The sequence below is a fragment of the Miniopterus schreibersii genome (assembly GCF_964146895.1).
Source record: "Miniopterus schreibersii genome assembly, chromosome: 2".
Classification (NCBI taxonomy): domain Eukaryota; kingdom Metazoa; phylum Chordata; class Mammalia; order Chiroptera; family Miniopteridae; genus Miniopterus; species Miniopterus schreibersii.
In genome coordinates this window covers 34,385,441-34,410,559 of record NC_138102.1, presented here as the reverse complement: position 1 = coordinate 34,410,559, position 25,119 = coordinate 34,385,441, and the positions used below count along the sequence as shown (strand labels likewise).

Below are 25,119 nucleotides of genomic sequence, written 5' to 3'. Positions count from 1 at the left end.
CAGCCGTTCCTCTGACAGCCTCTGCTCGAGTGTTTCCCTAACGCACATGCTGAGGGGGCCAGGAGTGCATTAGCACAAAAAATGAAACACGAATTGTATGTGATCATCTTCTCACTTAGTCCAGATAGTAGGAACTTCTAAATGTTTATTATAAGTTGTTCTGTGGAATGATCACTCCTTTTCAGTTCTCCTACATTATTAGAACAGTTACATATGAGAGAACTGGGTTCCCACTTCCGCTGTCTACCTGGTCAGAGTGGCTCCAGACTCTGAAAAATCTTCCATTGTCACTCCCTTCCAGGCAACAAAACCTAGGTGCCAGCCTGGCTGTGTCTTTAAATTAGTATTGGGCAAGAGGCAGGGGCATTGGTGAGCCATGAATTCCTGTTAGTTACTAACATCTTAGCAAAGGAGTGGTGGTGCCGTTGTCCATGTGTATGTGAGAGGAAAGCAGGTTCCTGTAGGCAGCAGTCGTGGAGATCAAGTGGGCTCAGCTAAGGTGAGAGCTGGAAAACCCCCTGAAAGTGGTGCCTGGATGAAGTGTGTGTGGGGGGGACCAAGGAAAGAGTAGGCAAAGGGGGTGGAGCAAGCCATGCATGGTTGTGCAGGCCCCACCTCTAGGCCAGGACACTCTGTTTACTCAGCCTGTCCTGGCCCCTGGGTCTTTGTGCCCTCAGTCAATTAACTCTTCCTGAAACTATTTTCAGATCATCCCCCCAGACCTTCTCATGGCTGAACTTTCCTCAGTTTTCAGATACTGGGTCAAATAGCACCTCCCCAGACAGATCTTCATGACCGCCCCTGCTGAAGTTGTCTGCCCTTGACTCCAACCACTCTTTGCCATATTACCTTTTTCAACGTGTTTAAAGCTTTTTGAAATAATAATTATTGTTCCTCTTTAATTTTGTCTCCTGTAGTGGAACAGGAGACCTTTCCATCTTGCTCGCTGGTATATCTCCAGTGCCTAGAACTCTGACTGTCTGCTAGGATGGAGAAAGCTGCTGCTGCTTTGGCTAATTCTAGTAGATCGCGGGTAAGCTTCACGGTTAAACCGCTCAAATACTAAGTCCAAAATAATTAAAATAACTCCTTTGCAGTTGTAATCAGGACTGCTCTTTGAGGTTGAGGGGATCGTGAATCTGTACTATACCGTCGCTTTGGTAATCTGAACTTCACCCCTCTTCCTGCCCCACGCCCAAGGCTGACTTCTTCAGGGCTGCCTTGGTTTGCTTTCTTGCCGGCCTCCTGAATGCCCAAAGAAGAGAGGCGTTCTTGCTTGGAAAGGACATATGAGGGGGAACTACTCTGTCCCTCTCTCCTCCTAGCCTCTTCTGTTGGATTGTCAATGACAGCTTTCTGCAATTCACCAGTGGCCATTCGAAATTCAATATATGTCCATTGCCAGTAACAAAACCAGCCTGAGATAGGGCAGTAAGTCTCGTTTGGGTGGGCCATGAAAGGGCAACCCACCCGCCTACCTCTCGCTTGTCATCCACCATATTCCATATGATCTGAAAGTGGCGAAGATCGTTGTAGCTTAAGAGCTGGTCCTCCTCCGTGGAATAAAACAAGGAGAAATTCTCCACGATTATGGCTAAAAGAACGGGAAAAGAAAAAAAATGGTGAAGTTAGACAATTATGCTAATCTGTTATTTTTTAGAAAATGTAAAACATCTATTATAAATAATGAATTTTATCAGCTACATGATAAGCCAAATTTTTAAAGTGCTTTTAGTATGGTTTCCAAAGTTGGCATGTTTTACACTTGGACTACGCTATTTCTCTAGCTCCTGGCTTTCCAAAACATGAGGGTCATGAGCATAAACACACATTCTGTGTATATAGACGTTTCCGCCAGCTGGCTTTCTCTTGCAGTTGAGAGTTCCAGGGCAGTTTTTAAAGGTCATATTGTGTTCTGGGTGGCCTCACAGCTGGGTGAACAACATGCATGATTCAAAAACATAAATGTGACATTTCGAGACTGTAAAGGTAACCCCCTACCCCAGATATTTGTTCAACTCAACCCAAGAGAAGAACTCTTTTGAGATTAATAATCATAATAAGTAGAGCAACTCTTGAAATTGCAATCAGTTGTCATTTACATGCCTTTCAAAAGTCTTTTCAGCTTCTGGGTGGAGAGGCAACAATTTATAATTAATGCCATGAAACACCCACCCCAAGCAATCCAGGATAATTACTTGAAAATTATACATAATTATCTAAGTACCTGAGTTTAAAGAGATTAAAAAATATGCAATGAGCATCACTTACCTACAAGTAGATTTAGCATGATGTAGGCAATGATGACATAAAATGAACAGAAATACATAAGTGCCCCGGCATAATTCCCACAGTCCGTTGCCCAGTATGTAAATTCATCTGGGGTACAAAAGGGTGGTTGGACCTGTGGCGCAGTGGGAGGGAGAGAGAGGAGAGAGTGACAGCGAGAAGAAAGCAAATTTTTGTTAACCAGCTGTAGTTAATGAACATATTCCTGACCCATGTAAAATATAATTAACTTCAAAGCAATCTCTCAAAAGCTGCATCCATTGGATACATTGTGGCAAAAATAAAAAGAATATTTCATTTATGCTGTGCTTTTCATCTTGTAGAATCCCACGTTCATTGCCATTTTAGAAGCATAATGAAAATGAACCAGTTTCCTTCAAGAGATGCTCCTTCTGCCACCTGCACTAGCCCCAGATGATAATTTGTCACTGGGATGCAAACTGCAGAACGTCAAACAAAAGGGCCTTCAAAAATTTTTTCTTTTACTTAAATAATGGGATAAGATTTTTAGGAGGATTTGTTATACACAGCAATTTCACATTCAAATTGTGCGAGGAGAAGCCACAATGAGGTGATCTTCATTCCTGGAGCACCATTATGGGATGTTATGACATTTCTGGCTCAATAAAATGCCAACACGTCTGAGAAACCTCCTGGTTTCTTTCAGCCAGAGGGACTAGCTCTTTCTTCTATAGTTCCACGGTATTCTGCTTGCTCTTTATTTTGAATATACTTAATTCTGCCTAGTATGATATTTGATTTGTCCCCATTAATTCATGTATAAAGTTCTTGAGTTCCTACTATGTCCAGTATTGGGGACAGACTGGTAAGCCAGACAAAGACCATGACCCTCCTTCATGTTGCTGACAGTCTAGAGCTGTGCAGTCCAACACGGTAGCCACTAACTTCATGTGGCTATTTAAATTTAAATTTATATTCTTTAACATTAAATACAATTTAAAATTCCATTCCTTATTTTCACTGGTCACATTTTAAGTGCTCAATAACCACATGTGGGTAGTGGCTACTGAACTGGGCAGTGCAGATGGCCATCATTGCAGAAGTTTCTTTTGGACAGCATTGATCTGGAGAGAAAGAGGTGAAATAAACTAATCAAGCCAATAACTCACTATAGTTGTGACACACACTACAAAAAAGAAATACAGAGTGCTGTGAAGACACATAACTGGTAGTCTCAGCATAAGGCAGGATTCCTGAAGGAACTGATGTTTAAAGTGATACCTGAAGGATAATGAAGAATTAGCCTAGAGAAGAAGGAGGATAGGTCAGAGCCCTTAACCTAAGCTCCATGAGGATGCCTTGGAATCACTAAAGACCTGGCACCCAGTGTATGGCTCAGTACAAACCAGGGAATCAGTGAATATCTGTTGAATAAATTGAATTAAAGAAGCAGAATTCCCCTGTTTGTATTTGACTGCCAAAAAGTTAAAGGTGGAAGGGAAAGAATAATGCCCACATAATGCATATTTATTGAATGGAACTACAATAATTCAAGTCGAGTTCACTGGATATTCTTCCTGTATGTCAATACACTGTAACAGAAAAGAATGCAATCTTATGGACTCAAAGGCCAGAATATGTGTTTTGTACACAAAGTCTTGATGCTAGCAAGGAGCCTACTGCCAATGTTGCACGGCCAAAGAGTTTCCTCTGATTCTAAGCAGAGGCATTCCTAGTGATGAAGAGATATTTACCATACAGTCATGCATAATCTTGTTCCAGTCTTCACCTGTGACAATTCGGAACAGTACAGTAATAGCTTTGCCAGCTGAAGAGAAGTTTGCATGCCTAATTTAAGGGAAAAGAGAACAGAATGTGAGTGATATAGTTGTTGTGAAGCAGTAAGGTTTGCCACCGCTGAAACATGGGGATTTTGGAGCAAATTTGGTGGCCAAGTAACCATTTCCAAAGGTTATACCCTCTTATTTGTAATTTATGATTGTTCCCAAGTATAGCTGTCTTAATAACCCAACCCCAGAATGGAGCTACCAATTTCTTGCCATTCATCTTGAATGACCGAGGGAGCAAACTTTGACAATATAAAGTGACTCCTTCTTTCACGTGGATTATGCCATAAAAGGTGGAGCTGCCATGTGTCAAAGAAGTCATCTCTGCAACAAGACACATCTGTATATAATTTGTTGTGTAAGGACTTTTCTTTTTTAAATTATAAGATGCTTCCAGAAAATTTAAGGTAATCCGTGGAAAATGCTTTTTATACATAATAACCATTTGGAGGTGGTTCTAACTTCCCAAGTTTTGCTAAAAAAAAAAAAAAAAAGGAAGAAACCCAATGTCATGTCAAAATTATTTAATTAAAAATAATATATCATTTTTTGGCAGTGCACGGATAGAAAATGTGCTAGAATTCACCAGGATGTCAGAAGTGGTTATTCCTACAAGGTAGGGAATTACAGATTCTTTTTATTTCCCTTTATTCCTGATTTTTCTAAGGTCTAAAAAGTAAACATGTACACTGTTTTCAATTAGAAAAATGCCATTCAAAATTTGGTCTTTTTTATTTTGTTTTAATTTCCAACTGATTGCTTTTCCCTTCCCCTCCATCTTTAATAGACAAATATCATTCAGGTGTTGATTCATGATTTCATTACTAAAGAAGTTTGCTTGATAAATGAATGGAAAGATGCAAACCAACCTGTTAATGTTCTCTCCATACTTCACTGTACCAAATAAAACAACTCCAGCAAAAGCATAACACAGCAGCAACAGGAACATTCCTACGATGATAAAGAAGCTTTTATACATGCTGACGACCACCGTCAGGAGCAGCATCTTTAGTGTTACCTTTATGGAGATGGAGATGGAGAGAAAGGTGGAGAGAGAGACAAAGAGAAAATATGAATATTCAATTCATTAAGCCCTGGAGAACATGGGAAGTAAATAGCATTTAAGCATGTTGGCACAAGAGTGATCCTCAGGATATCATTTGAAAATTGCTTCTTATTGGCTATTAACTCTGAATATTGATCAGAAACCCTTAGACAGAGAGAAATTCTACTTGTATTTCAAACTGTTCAGCTTTTTCAGCCAAATTAATAAAAGCTCCACCCTAGGTTTTTGGTCTTCCATTTTCTCTTCTCTTGCTTTTTAGTTCTCTATGATAAGGGCTATACACTTTTGGGATGTAACAAGTAGACTCAGGATTCTTCCACCAAAAGATGTTCATTAAAAAAAAAAACACCTAAACAATGATAAAATACTAAATACCATTAAATATTAAGTGTGTTGCTTATGTGGATGTATGGAGTGCATCTGACATAAAGTCTGTATCAAAAAAGGCAACAGTACTTTAAAAAATGAAAAATATGTGGGATGTATATATGAATATTAATAAAGAATATCAAGAAATATGGAATCATACAATTATAAATATTCATTAAGGATTTTTGTCCTTTGCAGTAAAATAACTATTAAAAATAAAAACAAAATAGAGAAGTATTAAGAAAGCTCACTGGTTTTTGCTTTCATGCCTGATACATCTACCTGTAGTTGATGATTGAGTTTACTTAGCAAATATGAAGAATAAATAAAAACAGAAATGTCAGGAAACATATTACAAGATAACTAAGCTACTGACTCATTTTAATATTTAAAATTTACTCATTTGGACTTATGATGTCTAGCAATTTGTTAACTACAGTACAACGACCAGAGGGCAGCCGAAGTTAGTCAGCGCTCCTCTCTTCACTGCGTATGCAACCTCTGACACTATTCCTCACAACATACTTACATGCTTTCCACAGATGGAGAAAAACCTAAAGACAATCACGCAGGCGCCCATCATGTAGGTATATGCATTCTGAAATTCAAACAGAAGAGAGCCTCTCATAATTTGCACAGAAGATCTTGTTACAGTTCCATTTTTCATTTTGAGTCTTCTGTGAAGCCTACTGAATAATTAGTTTAATAAAATGTAAAAAGTCCTCTAAGAAATTTATCTAAAAAAGGTGCTGAAAAGGTCACTGCCAAAATTCATGAATAAATATTAGCTGTAAAATTAAATCTTAAGTGAAATTTTGGTCTCTGCTTTGCTCAGCTGAATTCTGTATTTTAAACTTATTTTTACATAAAATAACGACCAGCTTCTTTGAGGAGCAAGAACAACTGACGATAACAATGCAATGCAAGGGAGTCAAGTGAGACCGGAGATACAGGAATCCTGGTAGAGGGCACTTGGGTGTTAGAAAAGATTGCTGGAGATTCCTTCTCTCTGAAGACCTCTGGAGACCTCTGGAGACTAGCTAGACACATGCCCATTAGTCTAAGATGATTTTAGAGATGTTCTCCCTGCTCAGAATCACACTCAGTATGTGATCAGTAGCAAGAGATGACTTGGTGCGCTTTCTGACTAAGAAACCTTAATCTGAGAAACAAAGATCCCACAGATGATAACTGCGATGATAACTGTGGCATTAAGCTGATGCCAAGACGTGATTTTTATCCAGGACCCTTGCCTAGGCAAATGACAATAGTCACAGATGGGCGCCTGAGAAGGGGGTCCAGTGAGATCTTTGGTGAAGTGCAAGAACATGAATGTGTCTGCACAGAATCATCTTTGGATGGAAACAAAGACTGTGTCTTCCTTCGCAACAGTACGCTGCAAAACAGAGTGGAAGATGAGCCTGCTTCCAGGACCAGAGGTTCTTGGAGAAGAACAGAAGCAGTGAGGCAGAAAAAGCAAGCTGGTCTTTTGGTGTGAGATCTCCTCTCTGGGGACATACAAAATTAGGAAGTTTACTCTTCTGCTCGGACCAAGTAGCTTTTAATTGCATTTTGGAGAAATATAAAAACATGGGCCTTGCTGCTCCTTCTCTCCATGTTAGCTCCAAACCTACTGTAGATACCTTCTTGCTTTACATTCTGGAAGGGATAGCACCCAACAGCTTCTAGGGTGATGACCAAAATCTTTCACCTGGACTGTAAGATCCTGAGAGGTCTGACTCCTTACCCACCCGGATCTTGTACCTTGTTTCCCCTGCTCCTACTCCAGTCACACTATCTATTCTCCTGCACCCCTCCATCCTAGAAAACCCTGAAATATTGTTTCCCCATTCTATAGACAGAACCTAATTGCCACTCCCTCAGGATGCCTTCCAGGGCCTCCCTGATAAAGCCATCCTGCACTATTATGTCATGACAGCAACGTGTGCTCCTCCATCTCCCTCACCATAGCTGTAATTCTCACTGACTTGGAAGCATTCAGTGAATACCTACCTCGCTTCCCAGGCTGTGTGGTTCATGAGAGCAGTGGCTGTCTTTCCTTTACTCATTACATTCTTCTCAATTCTTAGCACAGTGGCTCAAAACCATTTATTATTTGAGGAAATGAATCAGGATGACTGAGAGCCCACCGGGGCTTGGCACAGCCCCATGACGCTGAAGGTGACAATTGTCTTAAAAAGAACACTCAGTATCTTCCTGAGTACAGCAATTTCATACTAAAGCAAGGCCTTTATGATGTGGAAATGGGTTCTGTGTGCCATGGGTCTTTTCTAGAGCATAACAGAATTAATAGAAGAGAGCAGGGGAAACTGATACTGTTACTTTTGGGTGGGATCAAGGAAGATTAACAAAAAAAGAAGGTATTAATAACAATGTGTTATGGATTGGTTTAATCTTTACAGTTAGAAAAACTTTACATTCTTGATCTTCATAGTGCTCATATGGAACATGTAGATTATGAAATTATATTCCCAGATCAGAGCAGGAAACAAAAGGTCACTGAAGACAAATAACTTGATCAAGGCTGAAAAATGGTGGACCCTGGACTAGGACGTAGTGGTATCCAACATGGTAACCACGGCCCCATGCTATTATTGAGCACTGTAAATGTAAAATACATGTTCAATCAAAGATTTAGTATAAAAGAAAGCAGGTTTAAATTGTTGACATGTTGAAATGATAATACAGGGTAGGGCAAAATTAGGTTTACAGTTGTGAGTAGGCAAAGCACACTTTATTCTTGTATTATTACTTATTATTTTCCATACAAACAACTGAAAACCTACTTTTGCCCCACCCTGTATTTGGGATATGGTAGGTTTAAAATATCTGATTAAACTTATGTTATTTGTTTCTTTTCTATATTTTAAATGTGGTTCCTATAAAATTTAAAATTATATCTGTGGCCCCATTTTACTTTTATTGGACAGTAGGTCTCAAGATCATAGTCAAGAACACCCATGAAATTATCAACTAAAATGAACAATTATGCACATACCAGGAGGGCAAAGTGAAGTACTACCCAGACAACGCCAAGTGACGTCACCAGCAGGTCATACCGATTTCTTCTGCTTTGCCAGAAGCCTGCAGGTGACATTGCTATGATCTTCATTGTAACCTAGGAAAAACAATGAAGAGAGTAAATCAAGACTGAGTGTTCAGGACATATTTAAAGGTATTAACTTGAGTCACATTATTTTTTTTTGAAGGCTGTAGCGACCAAAGAGAAGAATATATCACATATATAAAAAAGCTGAGTAGGTAACACATGTATATTCTCGACACTCATTTCTCCTTGTTTTATGACCAGTTTGATGGCAGGATATTTTTCTTCCTCAAATAAAAGACCATAGATTTTTGGAGACATCAACCAGTACAGGGTGAAATAAGAATCTGCTTGTATTTCAAAGAGATTGCTGGAAGAAGAAGAATATCCCTGGAAAGTAATATGACATGGGCCATATATTAAAATAATCTTGTCAGGATCAACTCCCTTTGCCACCACATTGCAATTTGAGTCCTTGAATTACAGTGGTTTGTGCAGTTGGCTCTAATATTTGAACTCAGATAACTAGACAGGCCATCATCTTGATACCGCAATTAACTGCAGTTTGCTATTCCTGTGGTTAGAAAAATCTGAAATATAAAGTGAAGTCTTTGTTCAATTTAAGCAGAAGAGCTTCAAAAGGAAATACCCTAAGAGCACACTACCCCCTTCAAAAAAAAAAGACTTCAAAAGCAATAGGACACAGAGCTGAAATAAGTGCCATCAAAGGAGGACACTATTTTACTTTAAAATGTGCACTATCCCCTCCCCCACCTATAAGCCCACTGACTCATTACAGTACCTCGAGAACAAAGATGAAGGTGAAAACAACTGACATTGTTGCCAAAGGAACAGTCACTGGGTCCTCGACGTCCCACTGTAAAGGAAAAAGCGCACCTGTCTTTGCCCACATCCATCGGGCACAACCCTCCCCCCCACCTTTTGCTCCCATTTGAACACAACTGTGAATTAAAAAATCTTATACTAAAAAACGCAGATTGTAGTAGATACAGCACTTACGGTATTCTTGGATGCACCCACAAATAAGAAATTCATTCCCAGAGTCTAAGGGTAAAACAAAGTACCTTGACAGAGAGCAGCACCGACTGGGCCAGGACAAGTAAAGCAATTGTCCTCTTAAAAAATGGATGCTGGGTTATGTCATACATCTTGGCTCTAAAACCATCATTATCTGGGAAAGAAAGGTTTAGGCAAGAGCGTTTTAGACCTAGGTCACATTTACTTTCCTGTGTTTCACTTTCTTTAATGCTCATCATAAAACCCATTACATTTCCCCACCCCCACAGCTCAATCTATTGTGTAGTGTTTTGCAGGAATAGCTGGCTCTGAATATTTAAAACCACGGTGCATGACGCCGTCCGTATTGGGAGGGGAGCCGCATCATTCAATTTCTGTCAGTTTAATATATTTCACTCATGTGTTGAAAAGGCAAGCACAAATATTTTATTTAAAAATTCATTTTTTCATTAAGGCTTATCCTGAGAGCACTGAAGCACAGCCTTTGGGTGGCTGATTTTAATAGCCTATGGTGAGATCTGTAGTTTGGAGCCTGTTTCTATATTAACTTATGCACAATTGCCTAGTGGCCTCACGATTATTATTTTAATTGAAATCTTAGACTCCTGGGGAATCATGAACACTAGTGCCCAACATGAATAAAATCAGAGCATCTTTGATACCCGGGCGAGGTGGGAGATGAAGAGGTTGTGCTATCTTCAGTCGGCTCTTCAGATCTTCCCATCTTCTCTGATCTACAGTCAGCAGAGCCGTCCCCTTAATAAACAAAGGAAAGCAGAAAAAGGCCTTTTGTCATGTACTCCACACCAAGGACATTGCACATGGGGTGGTGATACAAATACAACTAATTTGGGGGTTTAAAATAAAGATGTTCTTCAAATCCTACGGTGGTTTGATAAACAGGGTCAGAATTCTCAAACTTGGTCCTGAGAGGACTTCCAAAACGGATGGCCACGGGTCTTCGAAGCAGACTCAGCAGCCTTCAATTGGCATCTTTGAACATTTCCCAGGTTTGGGAAAATCTAAAGAAGGTTTTCTACATGATTAACTTTTCAAAAAGGGATCCTCACTTTAATAGTGATTAGTTTCCTTTTATTTCATAGCAGAAAATGCTGCAGCAAAATTATAGCTTGCCAATGCTGCTGCTTCTGGGTAAGAGTATTTTGTCTTTAAACATGTTTTTCAAAATCATTCTGATACGTGTAATTGCAAAACCATTTTTAAGTGGTATTATGCCATAGAATTTGGATCTTTAAGAAGTTACTGCTGTGACAACTGAATAAATGAGATCAGATATTCTTTATTGTATAATAGAGGACTTCATTAAAATGCACATAAATATGTTACATTTTATTACACTACATTATAAAAGCAGAAGTATAATTTAAGAAACTAGGAAAAACACACACACCCATTCTTTTTCTCTCTCCAGAGCTCAGGACCATCCTTCAGGAGAATATCCTCCTCACTATGTATGTCTCAATATGTAAAAATATATTTATTTTGAATTTTAAAAATTTATATAAATGGTATCCAATATGTGCTTATTTATGAAGTTTGTTTTTACTTCACTGAACACTTTTTCATACAACTAGGTACTAGATCTAATTGGTTTATTTTAACTGCTCATAGAGTATGCTATTGTACAAATATATCAGAAATTACTCATTTAGGTTTACGGACTATAAACAGTGCTGCAATAGACACATATATACTGTTTCATGAAAAACACCTATGAGCCTTCCTCTGTGGTAAATCTCTAGGAAAGGAATTGCTGGGATCTAGGAGTTTATGTTCCTTTACATTTACCAGGTACTGCCAAATTGCTGTCCAAAGAGGAATAAGCAAGAAAATTTGCCACTAGCAATCTCCAAGTGTTCCCATTTTCTTATATTCTTGTTGATGCTTGACATTATTAGGTATTTTAATTTGGCCACTTGATGTATGTGAAATGCATTAGTTTTAATATTAATGAGATGAAGCATTTTTTATGTGTATAAGTAGTGATTTCTATATCTTCTTTTGTGAATTGCCTGTTCGTATTCTTTGCTCATTTTTGTATTTGAATATTTACTTTTTGATGTTTTGTAGACATTCTCAATATATTCAGGATACTAATTTTTGCAGTTATTTGAGTTGTAAATACTTTCTCTTAGTCTTAGCTTGTTTTTTTTTAAGTTTTTATCGTTCAGATAAAATGTGTCATTAATCATTCAACAACTTTTCATTTTAATGTAATCTAAGTTATACATTTTTTTCTTTATGAATTTCACTTTGTGGTTAATGTAAAAAAATCCACAACTACTCCAGGTCAAAAATAAACTCTACATGGTTTAAAAATGGTTTATATTTGTTGCTATTCACAGTAAGATCATTCATTCATCTGGAATTAATTTTTGAGTAGGCTATGAGGTAGAGATAACAGTTTATTTTCTTTATCTAGACAATTATTCCAGCTTCACTTGTTGATGGTCTCATCTCTGCTGGTTTGTTGTGCTAATTCTGTTTTATACTTATATGGGTACCTCCTGGGTTTTCTGTTCTGTAAGTCTAACTTTCTATTCCCGGAACAATACTGGCGTAGTTTACTTACTATAAGCTTCTTTAGTTTCCTTTTCCACATTTTTGTTGATGCTCAACCTTGCAAAAGATTTATCAATTTAATTTTTTTAAAGAATCTGTTTTTGTCATTCATGAGCCTTTCTATAGTTAGTTTTCTATATCTGTATTACTCCCTTCTTCTATTTTACTGTTTTTTTTTATTATAACTTCCTGATTTTGATATTTGACATATTACTAATTAATCTTTAATTTTTCTCTAATATATACACTTTAAGCTACAAATTTCCCTCTACTGATTTATCTATATCTTGCGAGTGTTATGTATGATTTTTAATAAATGATTTACCTACATATTTTGTGATTTTCTTTTTTATTCTTGTATTATTATTTATTCTTGTATTATATATTTTCCAAATAAACAACTGTAAACCTACTTTTAAAAATTTATTTTATTCTTTCTTCTATTCTGATTTCTTCTGCAATTCATAAATTATTTAGAACATTGTCTTAATATTTCCAAATTCTGAGGTATTTTTTGCTATCTATTTTTTTATGGTAGAGAATCTGTTCTATATGTTATTAATTTTTTTTACAATTATTATTTTATGACTTTGTAGAGGATACATTTTGTATTTGAAAATTGTGGGGGTCAGGGTTCTTTATATTGTCCAGTAGGTGAAATGATTTTATTGTATCAAATTTCATATGTTCTGTCACTTTTCCCCCATCTGATTTGTGAGTTTATCAGAGAAATATGTTAATATATTTCACCATAATTTTGGATTTTCTAGCTTTTTAAAATAATTTACTTAATTTGTATTTCATACATTCTAAGGTTCAAGAATTTTCTTTTTTTTCTAGGGATTTAGTTTCTTTTGCAATTATTTAATTACACTGCTTATCCCTAATAATAATATTTGTTTTAAATTATTTTTTCTGATAGTTATATTGCTAAACAACTTTTCTCATTAACCGCAAACCAATTCTTATTCTCTAGGTGCTATACACATTCATATTATTCCTTTATTATACAAAGCAAGATATTTTGGAAAGCTGAACCCTGAAGTGATCCAAAGAAGAATAAGCATGGTGATATCATCTGATCATTAATGTACGAAAACCTCCGAAAATGTATTATTATTAAATTAAGTGTCTTAATCAAACACATTGTCTTATACTAGGGAAATTTAAAATATATATATTACTGGTATAGACTTTGGACTTTTTATTTTCTAAAAAGTTTCATTTTCTAGGGCAGACATAATATTGCATGATTCTGAATTGTGAAAACTTTGTCTTCAAAGCTTACCTTATTTCCCATCTTTTTTTTTTAATCCTCACCTGAGGATATGTTTCTATTAATTTTATAGAGGGAGGAAGGGAGAGAAAGAGGGAAGCATCGATTGGTTGCCTCCTTAACCCACAACCTACGTACGCGGCCTGACTGGGAATTGAACCCGCCACCTTTTGGTGTACGGGACAACACTCCGACCCTCTGAGCTGCTTGTCTTGGTCCCATATCTTTATATCCCTCTATGGCCTATACATTTGGAAATCTATTTATATACTTTCAGGTATGACCATTAGAATGTGAGCTCCATGGGGGCAGAAATCTTCATGTGTTTAGTGTTTATGTGTTTAGCTTGTTATGTCATCAGGGTCAAGAGCAGTGTCTGGCATCTAGTAAGTGCTCAAAAAAACCTGTTGAATGATTGAACAACAAATGAATAAATGCTGGTACAAAGCAGCTCAACCGCTACCATCAAAAAAACTTGTAGCAAAAAACATTTTCTAAAAAGTTCACATAATTTAGAAATCTGTAACTCAGAAATTGCTATCTCCTGTTAACTAATCAAGTTTGTAACATCTGGTAATATGATTTCCTCTCCTTTTCCTCTTTCTCTAAGCACCCATTTGAGCTTCTGCACATGCTCCCCTTTCTCAGGCAAAGACCTTCCTTTCCTCCTTCAGAATAGAAATACAACTAATGCTGGAAGTAGACCTGTCATTCTGCTTGCTTCAGACATTCTCTGAGTTCGAGAACTACATTGTTTCCAGTTACTCAGCTTTTTATGTCGTTTCATTTATATTGCTGAATTGTGAGTTGCCATAGGACCTAATTCTTCTGCAATCAGGTGTCTGATCAGAGGGCCTTGTATGGTGTTCTGAGCAAGAAGAGCTTAAACTGTTTTAATTGACAGATTAGCTTCTGCTCCTATTCCAGAATTCCCAGTGTCTGCTCCAATTACGTGGCTCAAAGGCATCTGAAAAGATCCATCTTCCCCTTTCTGCTTGGTATTAAATTGAACACACTGTAGGGCGTAAAGAAACTCATTTATGAATGTGTTAAATAGGGAGGCTGGGCGTTATGCTCTCTACCCTCCTTTCTTACTCTAAAACCCCACGTTTCTGTGAGTTAGAGTAGTGTTGGGGCCCAAAGGGAGGAATTTTTAAGTTGCACTCTTTGAAAGTCTGAACGAAATGACATCCTCATTCCGCACACATCAAAGGCGCCAATTGACTGAGTAACTGGCATCACACACGTGGAGCCTGGGGGACCGTGAATGACACAGTTCCGCGTGTAGCTGCACAAACCAGAGCTCTGATGTGAGCCCGTGAGGATCAGTCCTCGCTGCGGATACCGTGGCACAGCACGGAGCTTTGCAGCGACATCTAGCTTTTCATTTAGTCGACATTTTCATGCACGTGAATTGGAAGAATCACCGACTCTTGCAGTAATAGGCACCGCTTCCGAATTCTGGCCCCGTTTTCTACTCCTTATTTTACCTCTGTAAGCTGTCCTCTCTTCAACTGTGCATTTCCGAGTTGTGAGAATCAGTGGCACATCGAAACCTTAGTGAATGGGAAGTGCTCAGAAACTATGGGTCTCAATTACTATGACTTCAGAAGACTGACCCTGTCAGCCATGTCCAGAAGAACCACATAGAATGTGCCCCTGCACACTCATCTGTTTTTGGCTGGAAACTCCACTAGCTCTTTTTCCATCTGTGAGCTCTTGTACTGATCATTCGAGCTTTTAGGAATTCAGTCACTTCCCGAATTCATAAAGCATGAAAAGTTTTACATGAAATTAGAAAATCTTTTTATCCTGTGAATTAGGATTTTAAGATGTCTACTCTACTCTCCTCCCCATCCCATTAAATACTGAATTCACTTACTGAATGACAAAGAAGCATCCAATTTACGTTTAGTGAGAGCAGTATTACCTGCAGTCACTGCCTGAGCTTCAGCTATTGTACTTGAATAACTTGTTGCACACGTCCTTTCATTTGAACAATAGGAGAGGAGCCTTTCAGTTGTTGGGGATGAATGACGCTGTCCCCAAAGAAGGAAATTTAGCAAGAAAACTGCGCTCTTAAATAATGTGCCTGCAAAGTAGCAGTGAGGTAGCTTGTGAAATAGATACAGAGGTTATTTACACCAGTCACATTACAGTTTAATGCAATATGCCATGTGCGCGAAAGAGAGCTTAAAATGAGTGCCTGGAAAAGAATGAACTCTGTGGCACGCAAACCAAGAATTCTTACCTTGTTTTCATTGAAATTAGCAATAACGACTCCAACAAAAAGGGTCAGTCCAATCATGCAACCCAGGAATACAAAAACATGAATATAGATTCCATGCATCTGTATAAATGAAAAATATGGTCAGTTATTCATCAAAGCAAGTGAAAGCAGCTGTTGAAAGGACTGTGTTCAAAGGATTCCCTGTGCTTGCTTACCGGCCCCACACGATGAATGATAACATCCCTCACTTCCACCCAGCCTTTCAAGGAGAGAACTTCAAACAATGCCAGCATAGCATTCCCGACATTGTCAAAATTAAAGTTCCGAGGATTTGCCCTGAAAGTCAGAAAGAGGAATGTTCTGTGAAATTCTGATAAGAAGCACCCTAAGGCAAATATTTGTAGCTCTTTCCAATCTTAGGTGCAGGCTGGTGTTTAGCACTTGGAAGGTAGGCTCTATAGAATTCCTTTGCTTGATTATAATGCTGGATTAATGTGTTGTAAATTATTAATTATGTAATTAATTATTAGGTAATGATGGGGTGCTCTCAGTTGAAGACAACAATATGCTACACAACTGGAGTTCTAGCTTCAGAGGATCTGCAAACGTCTCTGGCTTGTCCTGATTATACTGAGGACTGGAACACATGACCTAGTTAGAAACTGTATAGGAGCTTCTCAAAGAGGCATTGGAGTCTGCATATGAATTTTGAAATCGTTTTTTAATTGAAAATCTTTCTGAGGACATAAATTACAATTCCCCGTGTTAGTACAGAAAATGTAAAAAGAATAGAAGTTGGCCACTTTATTTCATTGTGTTCTCCTGTGAACATCGCGCTGTAAAGTAATGATTCACTTAGAGGTTACCGAGATGACAAGACGTTTTTGCTCATCGCCTTTGTTTCCAGATCACTCCCAGCTGGATTTTAATCCATGAATGCTGGGTGTTCTCAGTGGACACTTTCTGAAGACCCCAGTACACAGCATGCTGTGAATACCACAGCACACACTCCATTTCTAAAACACTGTGGCCCCACGACATTTTTCAGGGGGAGGAGATGTCTTATTTCTTGTTTTTCTGACATGTTTACACTTTTTTTCCTTCAAAGTTACAAAAGTGATCTTTTCTACTATATTTCCTTAGTCATTACGGGTCTTAGCTACCATTTTTGTTGCTCACAGAAGATTTAAATGTTTTTTCTCTTTCCCTTTATTAGAGGCTATTTTAAGTAAGTAAAAGATTTAGGCAACCACAAACAGGAAATCATGACTATCACTACATTTCCCGAATTTGATAGAGAATTGAACTCCGGATAATTGAAGAGAGTAGGCCTACTGAAGCTTATCTAAATTATATTTTATATTTCCCCCCTGCTAGCTCATTTATCAAAATGTAACCTTCATAAAAGGTAACTCACTTGGGGGCAATGAGTTTAGCATTTTTCTATCACCTTTTATGTTTTTTAAACCACAGATCAATCATGGGATGTATCTTTCTAAGTTCTTTTCAAAAAATACTAAAGAGATGGAGATCTAATAAGAAAACATAAAAGTGAAACTCACTTGCTCCTAAGGTTTAAGGCTATTTGGTAGAAATGTCTCACATTCTTTAGAAGTACAGTATGTTAAAAATATACTTTTAGGCTAAACCAAGAAAAATAAAATAGAGGGTCATACACTTAAATAGTTGGAAGAACTTCATATATCACATTTAAAAAATAAGTGCTTCTCAACTTTAATCATATAAAATGTTTGCTTATGCTTTGTCCATACACCTAAAATTGGAAAGTTTAAAACTTTACCTACAACCACAGAGTACTTCAATAAACCTCAGACATAATTTATTACTATCGTTTTACCTGTAGCTCTTCCTTGATTTGGAAGGCTATTTAAATATCATCTTTTCTGGTTAACTTTTAAAAGATTATAATCTTGTCTATCTAATTCAGAAAACTAAGGCACTGCTTCTGACCTCACAATTTGGTCAGTCTTCTACCTCCCAGTGAAAAGTGCTCCAAGGTCTGCAAGATCATGATAAGGAAAGCTGCTCCTACTCTGAGAAGATGGGGGCACCATGGAGGAAAGAAACTTAGCCTCTACCCTTGGATGTGAAAATAGAGGGAGTGACATTATCCAAATGGCACCCGGTATCTTACATCTCCACAATCTAGTCTAAAGAAATTAGAACCTCTTTGTACTTCCTAGAATGCACCAATAGTTTTGCCTTGCACTTTGGCAATGGCAATTTGACTTTCCTCAGTTTGCAACACCTTACCTCTGCCTAGCCCCCCTGCCCCATTCACCTGCCCAAGACTCCTCTTCCTTTCAGCTGCCTAATTCCTATTCATTCTTCGAAATAACTGAGTGTCTTCTCCTCGGGGTCCTTGGCCCTGGTCCTGTCATAGTTGGTTAAGGGCCTCTCCTGTGTGTGTCCTGCACCCTTTGCCTGCTGTATCCTATCCTGGCCAATAGACCAGGAAGCTACAGAAATTTACACCTCGAGCCCTTCCCTGGACAGGTACCTTCCAAGATCCTCGAAGCAGCCCAGCTGTGAGTTCATATAGTCCTATGTTTTCATTAAACTTACAAGGACAAGGTAGTTTTATATTCTTTTTCTTAAAGGGTGTTCCCAAATTGCTTGAGCCATATAGATTCTACAAAAATTTGATCTTCTGCCTAGATTGTATCACAGTATAACATAAAATTACCTAGAGGCAAGATTTCAGGTGAGCTTCAAGTGAGTTTAGGGGCTTATTTATGTAGCATCAAAACCCTTTGCATATTATATTAAATTATTTGTAATTTTATTTTCTGTTCTCCACCAGACTTCAAGCTCCTGGGGGTCAGGACCTATAGCTTGTCCCCAGTGACAGCATAGTACCCAGCGTACAGTGAACACTCAATAAATGCACTTATTATAAAACAAACTATTTTCTTGATTTCTCTCTCATAAATTCCATTTTCCTATATCAAAGACTTCTGCTTAAAGCAAAACACACAATATTTATAATATATGACACGCTTAATCCTTTTTACCAAGGTAATTTTATCTTATCAAGCCTGAGTGATTCCAAAGAAAATGAATGTATTCATTTAAAGAGAAAATACAGAAACCACCGTGTCTCCTGAATTAGATAGTGCACATTTATGTCCTAATTATAATTATCAAAGCATTCATCTAGGCCAATCCCCAGATATAAGTTATTTTCTTAATCGTAAATTAGCCAATATAAAATTACAAAATTTTTGACTGCTAACTCTTGACGAGCTTACTAAAGAAGGAAATTGTGAAAATTACCACGGTTACAGCTGACATTTATTTGATGGAAGATTTACATTTCACTAAAATTAATCCAAGTCACAATTTTCTGAACAAATGGACAAAAACTATTGTGATGTTCAAATGATGCCTCTTTATTCACTTAAGCTTTTAAAGTGTCATTGAACTTGAAATCCCTAATAACTTACAAAAGACATTACATTTCAACTTACTCTGATTTTTAAAATCATAGGTAGCTGGTTTTATGAAACAAGTTGAATACCATAGGGTACAACTGGAAAAAACTTTACTTTTCTCCCAACACTGCTTTCTAGGATGTCCTAGCTCCCTTCCTGACATCTTGGGGAGATTACAAAGCTTTTTAGATCAGGCTCATTCTAAAAAGTCCACTCCATTTTATGTCTAACCTTGGCTATCATAACCCAGTATAGCATAGGGATCCCATCCTCAGCAGCTCAGCCTGACTAGTGGTTTGAGGAGAGAAGAATAGTTTTTGACCTCCCTGCTCCACTCCTTCTCTTCAGGCTCCCATCTGGTTCTTACAAGACTGGAGTTAGAGAAATGGAGTGAGGCTCTGCGTATTTTATGCTCTGGTACTCTGGCCATTGGTGGTCTTGTCACAACAGCTGTTATTCTTTATGGAGTGCATGTGTGTGTTCCTATGAAACACTCCATATATTAACCATGTTTCTAGGTTCTGTAAATCTGATACTTTATCATCTGTCCTACATACATATGCTGGACTCACTTTGTTCTGGACAACCTGATAAAATGTCCACGTCACTCTGCCTTGGCCTTCTGCCTCCTTCAGCACCCTCTTCCCAACCTTGGGAAAAGTCCTTTCTAGGGTGTGCTTTTCAAATACAAACTAGTCAGTCAAGAGTCCATACCCTCAACCACCTCTTTTATTAGGCTTTCATACTCCAGGCCACTATATACTGGCCCTAATCACCCCAGGGCCACATACCAGATCATGAGGGCAGTCCCCATGTCCCAGAGCCCACTGAAATGATCAAACTAGCCAACCCTAAGCCTGATTGCCTGCCTCATCTTCCTTCCCAGGGAAAGCAGAAAAAAAGCTCTTGCCCACAGTCCCTTTCCTTCTGCCTCATGACCAACCCTGGTGCTTCCCTGTGTGGCTCTGTGGTGGGGCATGGCCCTTCCTCTTGGGAACTGTGAGCATCAAGTTATTTCTTCAATGGTAATTGATTGTCTCTTGATCTGTTGACCTTACTATACCTAAAATTCTCCATTAACACATTATATTTTAAAACACTCTCACCAATGAGGATGCCCCATTGTGACATTCCTGCTGTGAGTGTAGTCTGTAGGTGATTCTCAGCTCCCAGTCCTGGGAACACACACACAGCCTTTTCCAATAAGGGCACCTGCTCCCCAGTATGTAACCCTTTGCAGCAGTGTTCCATCAAGATGGCTCAGATCAGGTGGCCCTAAGCAGTGATGACTCGGCCCTCAGGGAATGTCAGATACTCCTGCCCTGCCAGATAGTGAAGAGCTGCTTGCCCACAGAAGTCTCTCTTCTTGCCTTGCCAATCTCTGATGTCAGCTAGTCCTCCTGGGGGTCCTTAGTTGGCTGGAGTGGGAAACACCTTTTTCTATGATAAAGGGAGGGGTTCACTCACTTCATGATGTTTTCTGTGAGTGTAGTGTTTTCTTTTGCATGACCTGGGTGATGGAGGTGGATAATTTTTTAGTAGTAACTTCTGCTGGGATTGCCTAGTGGCTCTCTTTAGAAAATAATAATACCTTATCTCCTATTAACCTCAGCTTTGAGGCTTTAGCCAAAATTCCAAACCAGAAGAAAAAAAAAATTCCACTGATGTACTGATTTAAATAAATTATTTATGGTATAATAATGAGTTTTTAACCTCACAAAAAAATAAATGTTTCATGCTTCTTTAATTTTTTATTTTAATGTAAATGAGACTGATTTTCTAGTTAGCACTGGGATATAGTCCCATGTGTTTTATCTCTCTATACCCTTGATGAAGCCACATACCCAAAATTAATTTATCTTTTCATAATTCTTTGGTATTTAAAAAATAAAAATCCTATAAAAATTGTATTGACTTGTTTATAAAAGTGAATTTCATTTTAGAGAAATGCCAAAGCAGTAACAATGAGTCCTACAAACGGGTGAAATGTTATTCCTTTTAAAGAGTTTGACATTTAGTAGAGAATATAAGTTATGACAAAAACAGAGTAGTTGCTGTGCTTCACTCATTATTCTAGGAGGTAAAATGGAATAAAAAGAAAACAGCTAACAATTTACAAATGCAGTTGATAGAACACTCAGCTCACCAATGAAGCAGACTGAGATATTCCATTCCTGGTCATTAGTAAAATGGATGAGAAAGGAGGTAGTAGGCACTTCCAGCTTTAATATAAATGCTTTGGAAACTCATTTTCAAGAAAGATAAATTTTAAAGAGTTAGATATATATATGCAATCAATTGTGTTACTGATTATCCCTTTCTAGTGTTTCAATAATGAAAATCCTTCAATGTCAGTTGTTTTTAAAATTGAAATAGCTGTATGATTTAGGTAGGCTTCCTTATAATTGTTATGAGGACATCAGATCCTCCCTTAAAGATATAAACTCAGGGTGAGTTCAGTTTTAATTTGATCAACATTTTTAAAAAAACTAAATTAATTTTTAAAAGTTAAAGTAAAATTTGATTAAAAATCTGATTGAAAGTTTAAAAAAAAATCTCTCTAATTTTAAGGCCATGTGAATCTCGATATAAACTTCTAAAGTATTTGAAATATACTGCAGTGATAATTCATTAGTTTCATCAAGCAACATAGGACTCTGGGTACCACTTTTTCTCCTATTTACTGTAGTTTTGCATACTGTTGTAATTCAGTGCTTCACCTTCAAATCACTTTAACACCTCTGTCAGAGTTACTCTTAGTTTCACACTATATTATACTGATTTTAAACCTTATACTGACAAATAAAGCATTCTTAGAGATATTTTTCTGATATCTTACCAAACACGGGGCACCCAAAATCCAGGTTTTTTCTCTCCAGGTCTTAATTTTAAATTTAGGTTCTTGGACACACTCACATTAATTCTGAATATGCCATTGCAATCTTCCTAAAATAGAAAAAAAAAAGGAGATTGGGGAGGAAACCTGGTCAGAAAATGAACTCGGAGAAGACAAAAGATAAGAAATCCATTTTACATATAATTACAAAGTTCTTTATAATAGGGATGTGGACAGCTAACCAGCAAATAGTAACAAAGGTTGCAGAGATGAGTGGTGAAAGCTGATACTGAAAGCATTAGTAAGTGGGCAAAAGATTTGAGCAGACATTCCTCCAAGGAAGATATATAAATGGCCAATGAGCACATGAAAAGTTGCTCAGCACCATTAGTCATCAGGGAAATGAAAATCAAAACCACAATGGGATTCCACTAACACCGGCCAAGAAGGCTATAATCAAAAAGTTAATAACAGGTTTTGAGGAGGATTTGCAGAATTGAAATCCTCATGTTAGAGCCTCACACAGTGCTGGTGGGAATGGAAAATGGTGCAGCCACTTTAGAAAATAGTGTGGCAGTTTCTCAAATGACCAAAGAGTTACCATAAGACCTAGAAATTCTACTCCTAGGCATCTACCCATGATAAATAAAAAACCAATAACATATACACAGAAACTTATACATGAATGTTTATATCACTATTACCATAAATAGCATTATTTATACCAGTCAAAAGGTGGAAAAAATCGACATGTCTATCAATAGATAAATACGTATATAAAAGTTGGTATATCCGTACATAGAAAGGAATGAAGTACTGATACATGCCAGAACATGGATGCACCCTGAAAATATTATGTTAAGTTTAAAAAGCTAGCCACCAAAGACTACATATTACATGATTCCTTTCATATAAAAGTCCAAAACAGGGAACTGTATAGATACATAAAGTAATTAAGTGGTTTTTAGGGATGGAGGTGTCAGGGGGATAAGGTTTCCTAAGAAGTGTGTTAGTGAAAAGATACTGTGTTTCTTTATAAAGTGATAAAAATGTTCTATAATTTCTTGTGGTGATGGTTGTACTACTCTGACTATGCTAAAAATCACTGAATTGTACATTTGAAGTGGGCGAATTGTGTGGTAGGTGAATTATAGCTCAATAAAACTGTTTAAAATGGATTTAAAAAAATAGAATATTAGCAAGAAGTTTTGGACTCATTCTCTGTCCTAATTTTTCCTTTTGTTTTCTTTGATTCTATGATTATGATGGTTGTACTTGAACCTAAATCTCCTTTCTGGGTTCAGAGCGCATACACTTGAATATTTCAACAGAACTTCACATTTTAACCTGCTTGAAGTCACCTTCGATTTTAAATCACTTACCTTCCTGCTTCCCCATTTCTGTCTGTCGACCAACGTCCTATCAACACCCCAACATCAAGAGTTCAGAGTTGCTTGGGGCTTTTCCCTACACACCTGGCCCATGTCTTCATTCTTATTTCAACTAGTTTAATACCAACATTACACCTGTTTAGATTACCAATACAATTCTTTAGAATAAAAGCCTTACACAAATAATATGCCTTTAACTTATGAAGCATAGATAAACTTATCTATAACTACTCAAAGACAAACATAACTGGCATTTTGATGTATATCTTTTGAGTCTTTTTTCCTATGCATATATGAGTTTGTACAGTTTTATTCTTTCATAGCTCATTTTTTTCAGTTAAAATATATTCCAATTATCTTCTCATACATATTCATCTACAATGTTATTCCCAGTGGCTGTGCTGAGGGGTATCATATCAAGGTCCCATGATGGACTTGTCCTTACTGCCTCTTCCAAACTGTTTTTCTGAGTCCAACAGAGTCGCCCTTTGGTTGGGTGAGGCAGCCTAGTGTCCTGGTTAGAAGCATGGACTATGGTGTCAGGCTGCCCCGGGCATGGATCTCAGCTTCCCCACTTATTGGATGGTGACCCTGGATAAGTCATTCAACCTTCGTATATCTGGTTTCCTCTTCAGTAGAATGCGTGTAACAGTGGTAGTTCTCGGGACAACACCTGTGCTTTGTGAGCACTGATGTGTCTGATTCCTTTTCCTATAAGCCTTTGATGACTTCTCATTTCTCATCAAAGAAATTCTGACCCCCTTAGACTGGCATTCCAGGTCCCTGAGGATCTCTTCCTAAACTACATTTCTGGCCTGTTTTTCAATTCATTTTGACATGGGAGGGAAGTGAAGTTTAACACATACTATTGGGATTTGGGTTAGGGACTTTACCTAAGTAAACTAGTTTAATCTTTATAATATCACTGTGTGAGAAGTGTTAAAGAGGAGGAAATAGGTTCAGAGAGATTAAGTGATCAGAACAAGTCACCGTAACTACTTTCTTCATTTCGTCTCCTCTGCTTGGAAGGGCCTTTCCTGCTAGAATCCCTACTTCTCCGTAAAGCCTGGTCAGCACAGCACCCCCAGGTGGAAACACTACTTCCTGTACTTGAAAGACTGTATATTGCCTGGCCAGTGAGGCTCAGCAGTTGAGCAGTGACCTATGATCCAGGAGATCTCGGTTCGATTCCCCCGTCAGGGCACATGCCCGGGTTGCAGGCTCGATCCCTAGTTGGGGACATGCAGGAGGCGGCCGATCAATGACTCTCATCATTGATGTTTCTATCTCTCTCTCTCTCTCTCTCTCTCTCTCTCTCCCCCTTCCTCTTTCTGAAATCAATAAAGATACATTAAAAAAAAAAAAAGACTGCATATTACTTTCACTTCTCATGTGCCCTTTTAAATTCTGCCTTTATGTTATAGTGGCTTAAACATGAAACAAACATTCTGACTGGACAGTAAATGCCGCAAAGCAATGGCAATGACTTACACATTGTCTCAGCCCTCATTTCACCAATTATGGTGCTTTATACATAACTGCTAGTTAATAACTGTCAAAAGGTATCCTCAGAGTTTGTTTACAGGGCTTTGGTGACTAAGTTCTGGGCTCCATATCTCCATCTGAAGTGATGTTAAGATTTCTGCTGTCAAATTTTAAGAAAAAGGAGCCAAGGGAGGAAGTGCTCAGGCAGACATCAAGAAAATAACAT

General features: G+C 37.8%; 1 protein-coding gene across 1 annotated transcript in view; it reads right to left on the bottom strand.

Annotated features, from left to right (window-relative positions):
* NALCN (sodium leak channel, non-selective) overlaps nt 1-25,119 on the bottom strand; it is a 273,012-nt gene that overhangs the window by 10,917 nt on the left and 236,976 nt on the right. The window contains exons 28-39 of the mRNA XM_081127411.1: nt 22,021-22,127; nt 15,942-16,062; nt 15,748-15,846; nt 10,300-10,393; nt 9,685-9,791; nt 9,402-9,476; nt 8,552-8,671; nt 6,062-6,130; nt 4,967-5,115; nt 4,005-4,098; nt 2,272-2,404; nt 1,479-1,594 (exon numbers count right to left, since the gene is read on the bottom strand). Of these exons, the coding sequence (XP_080983537.1) occupies nt 1,479-1,594; nt 2,272-2,404; nt 4,005-4,098; nt 4,967-5,115; nt 6,062-6,130; nt 8,552-8,671; nt 9,402-9,476; nt 9,685-9,791; nt 10,300-10,393; nt 15,748-15,846; nt 15,942-16,062; nt 22,021-22,127 (1,284 nt within the window). The remainder of the gene's footprint in view (nt 1-1,478; nt 1,595-2,271; nt 2,405-4,004; nt 4,099-4,966; nt 5,116-6,061; nt 6,131-8,551; nt 8,672-9,401; nt 9,477-9,684; nt 9,792-10,299; nt 10,394-15,747; nt 15,847-15,941; nt 16,063-22,020; nt 22,128-25,119) is intronic.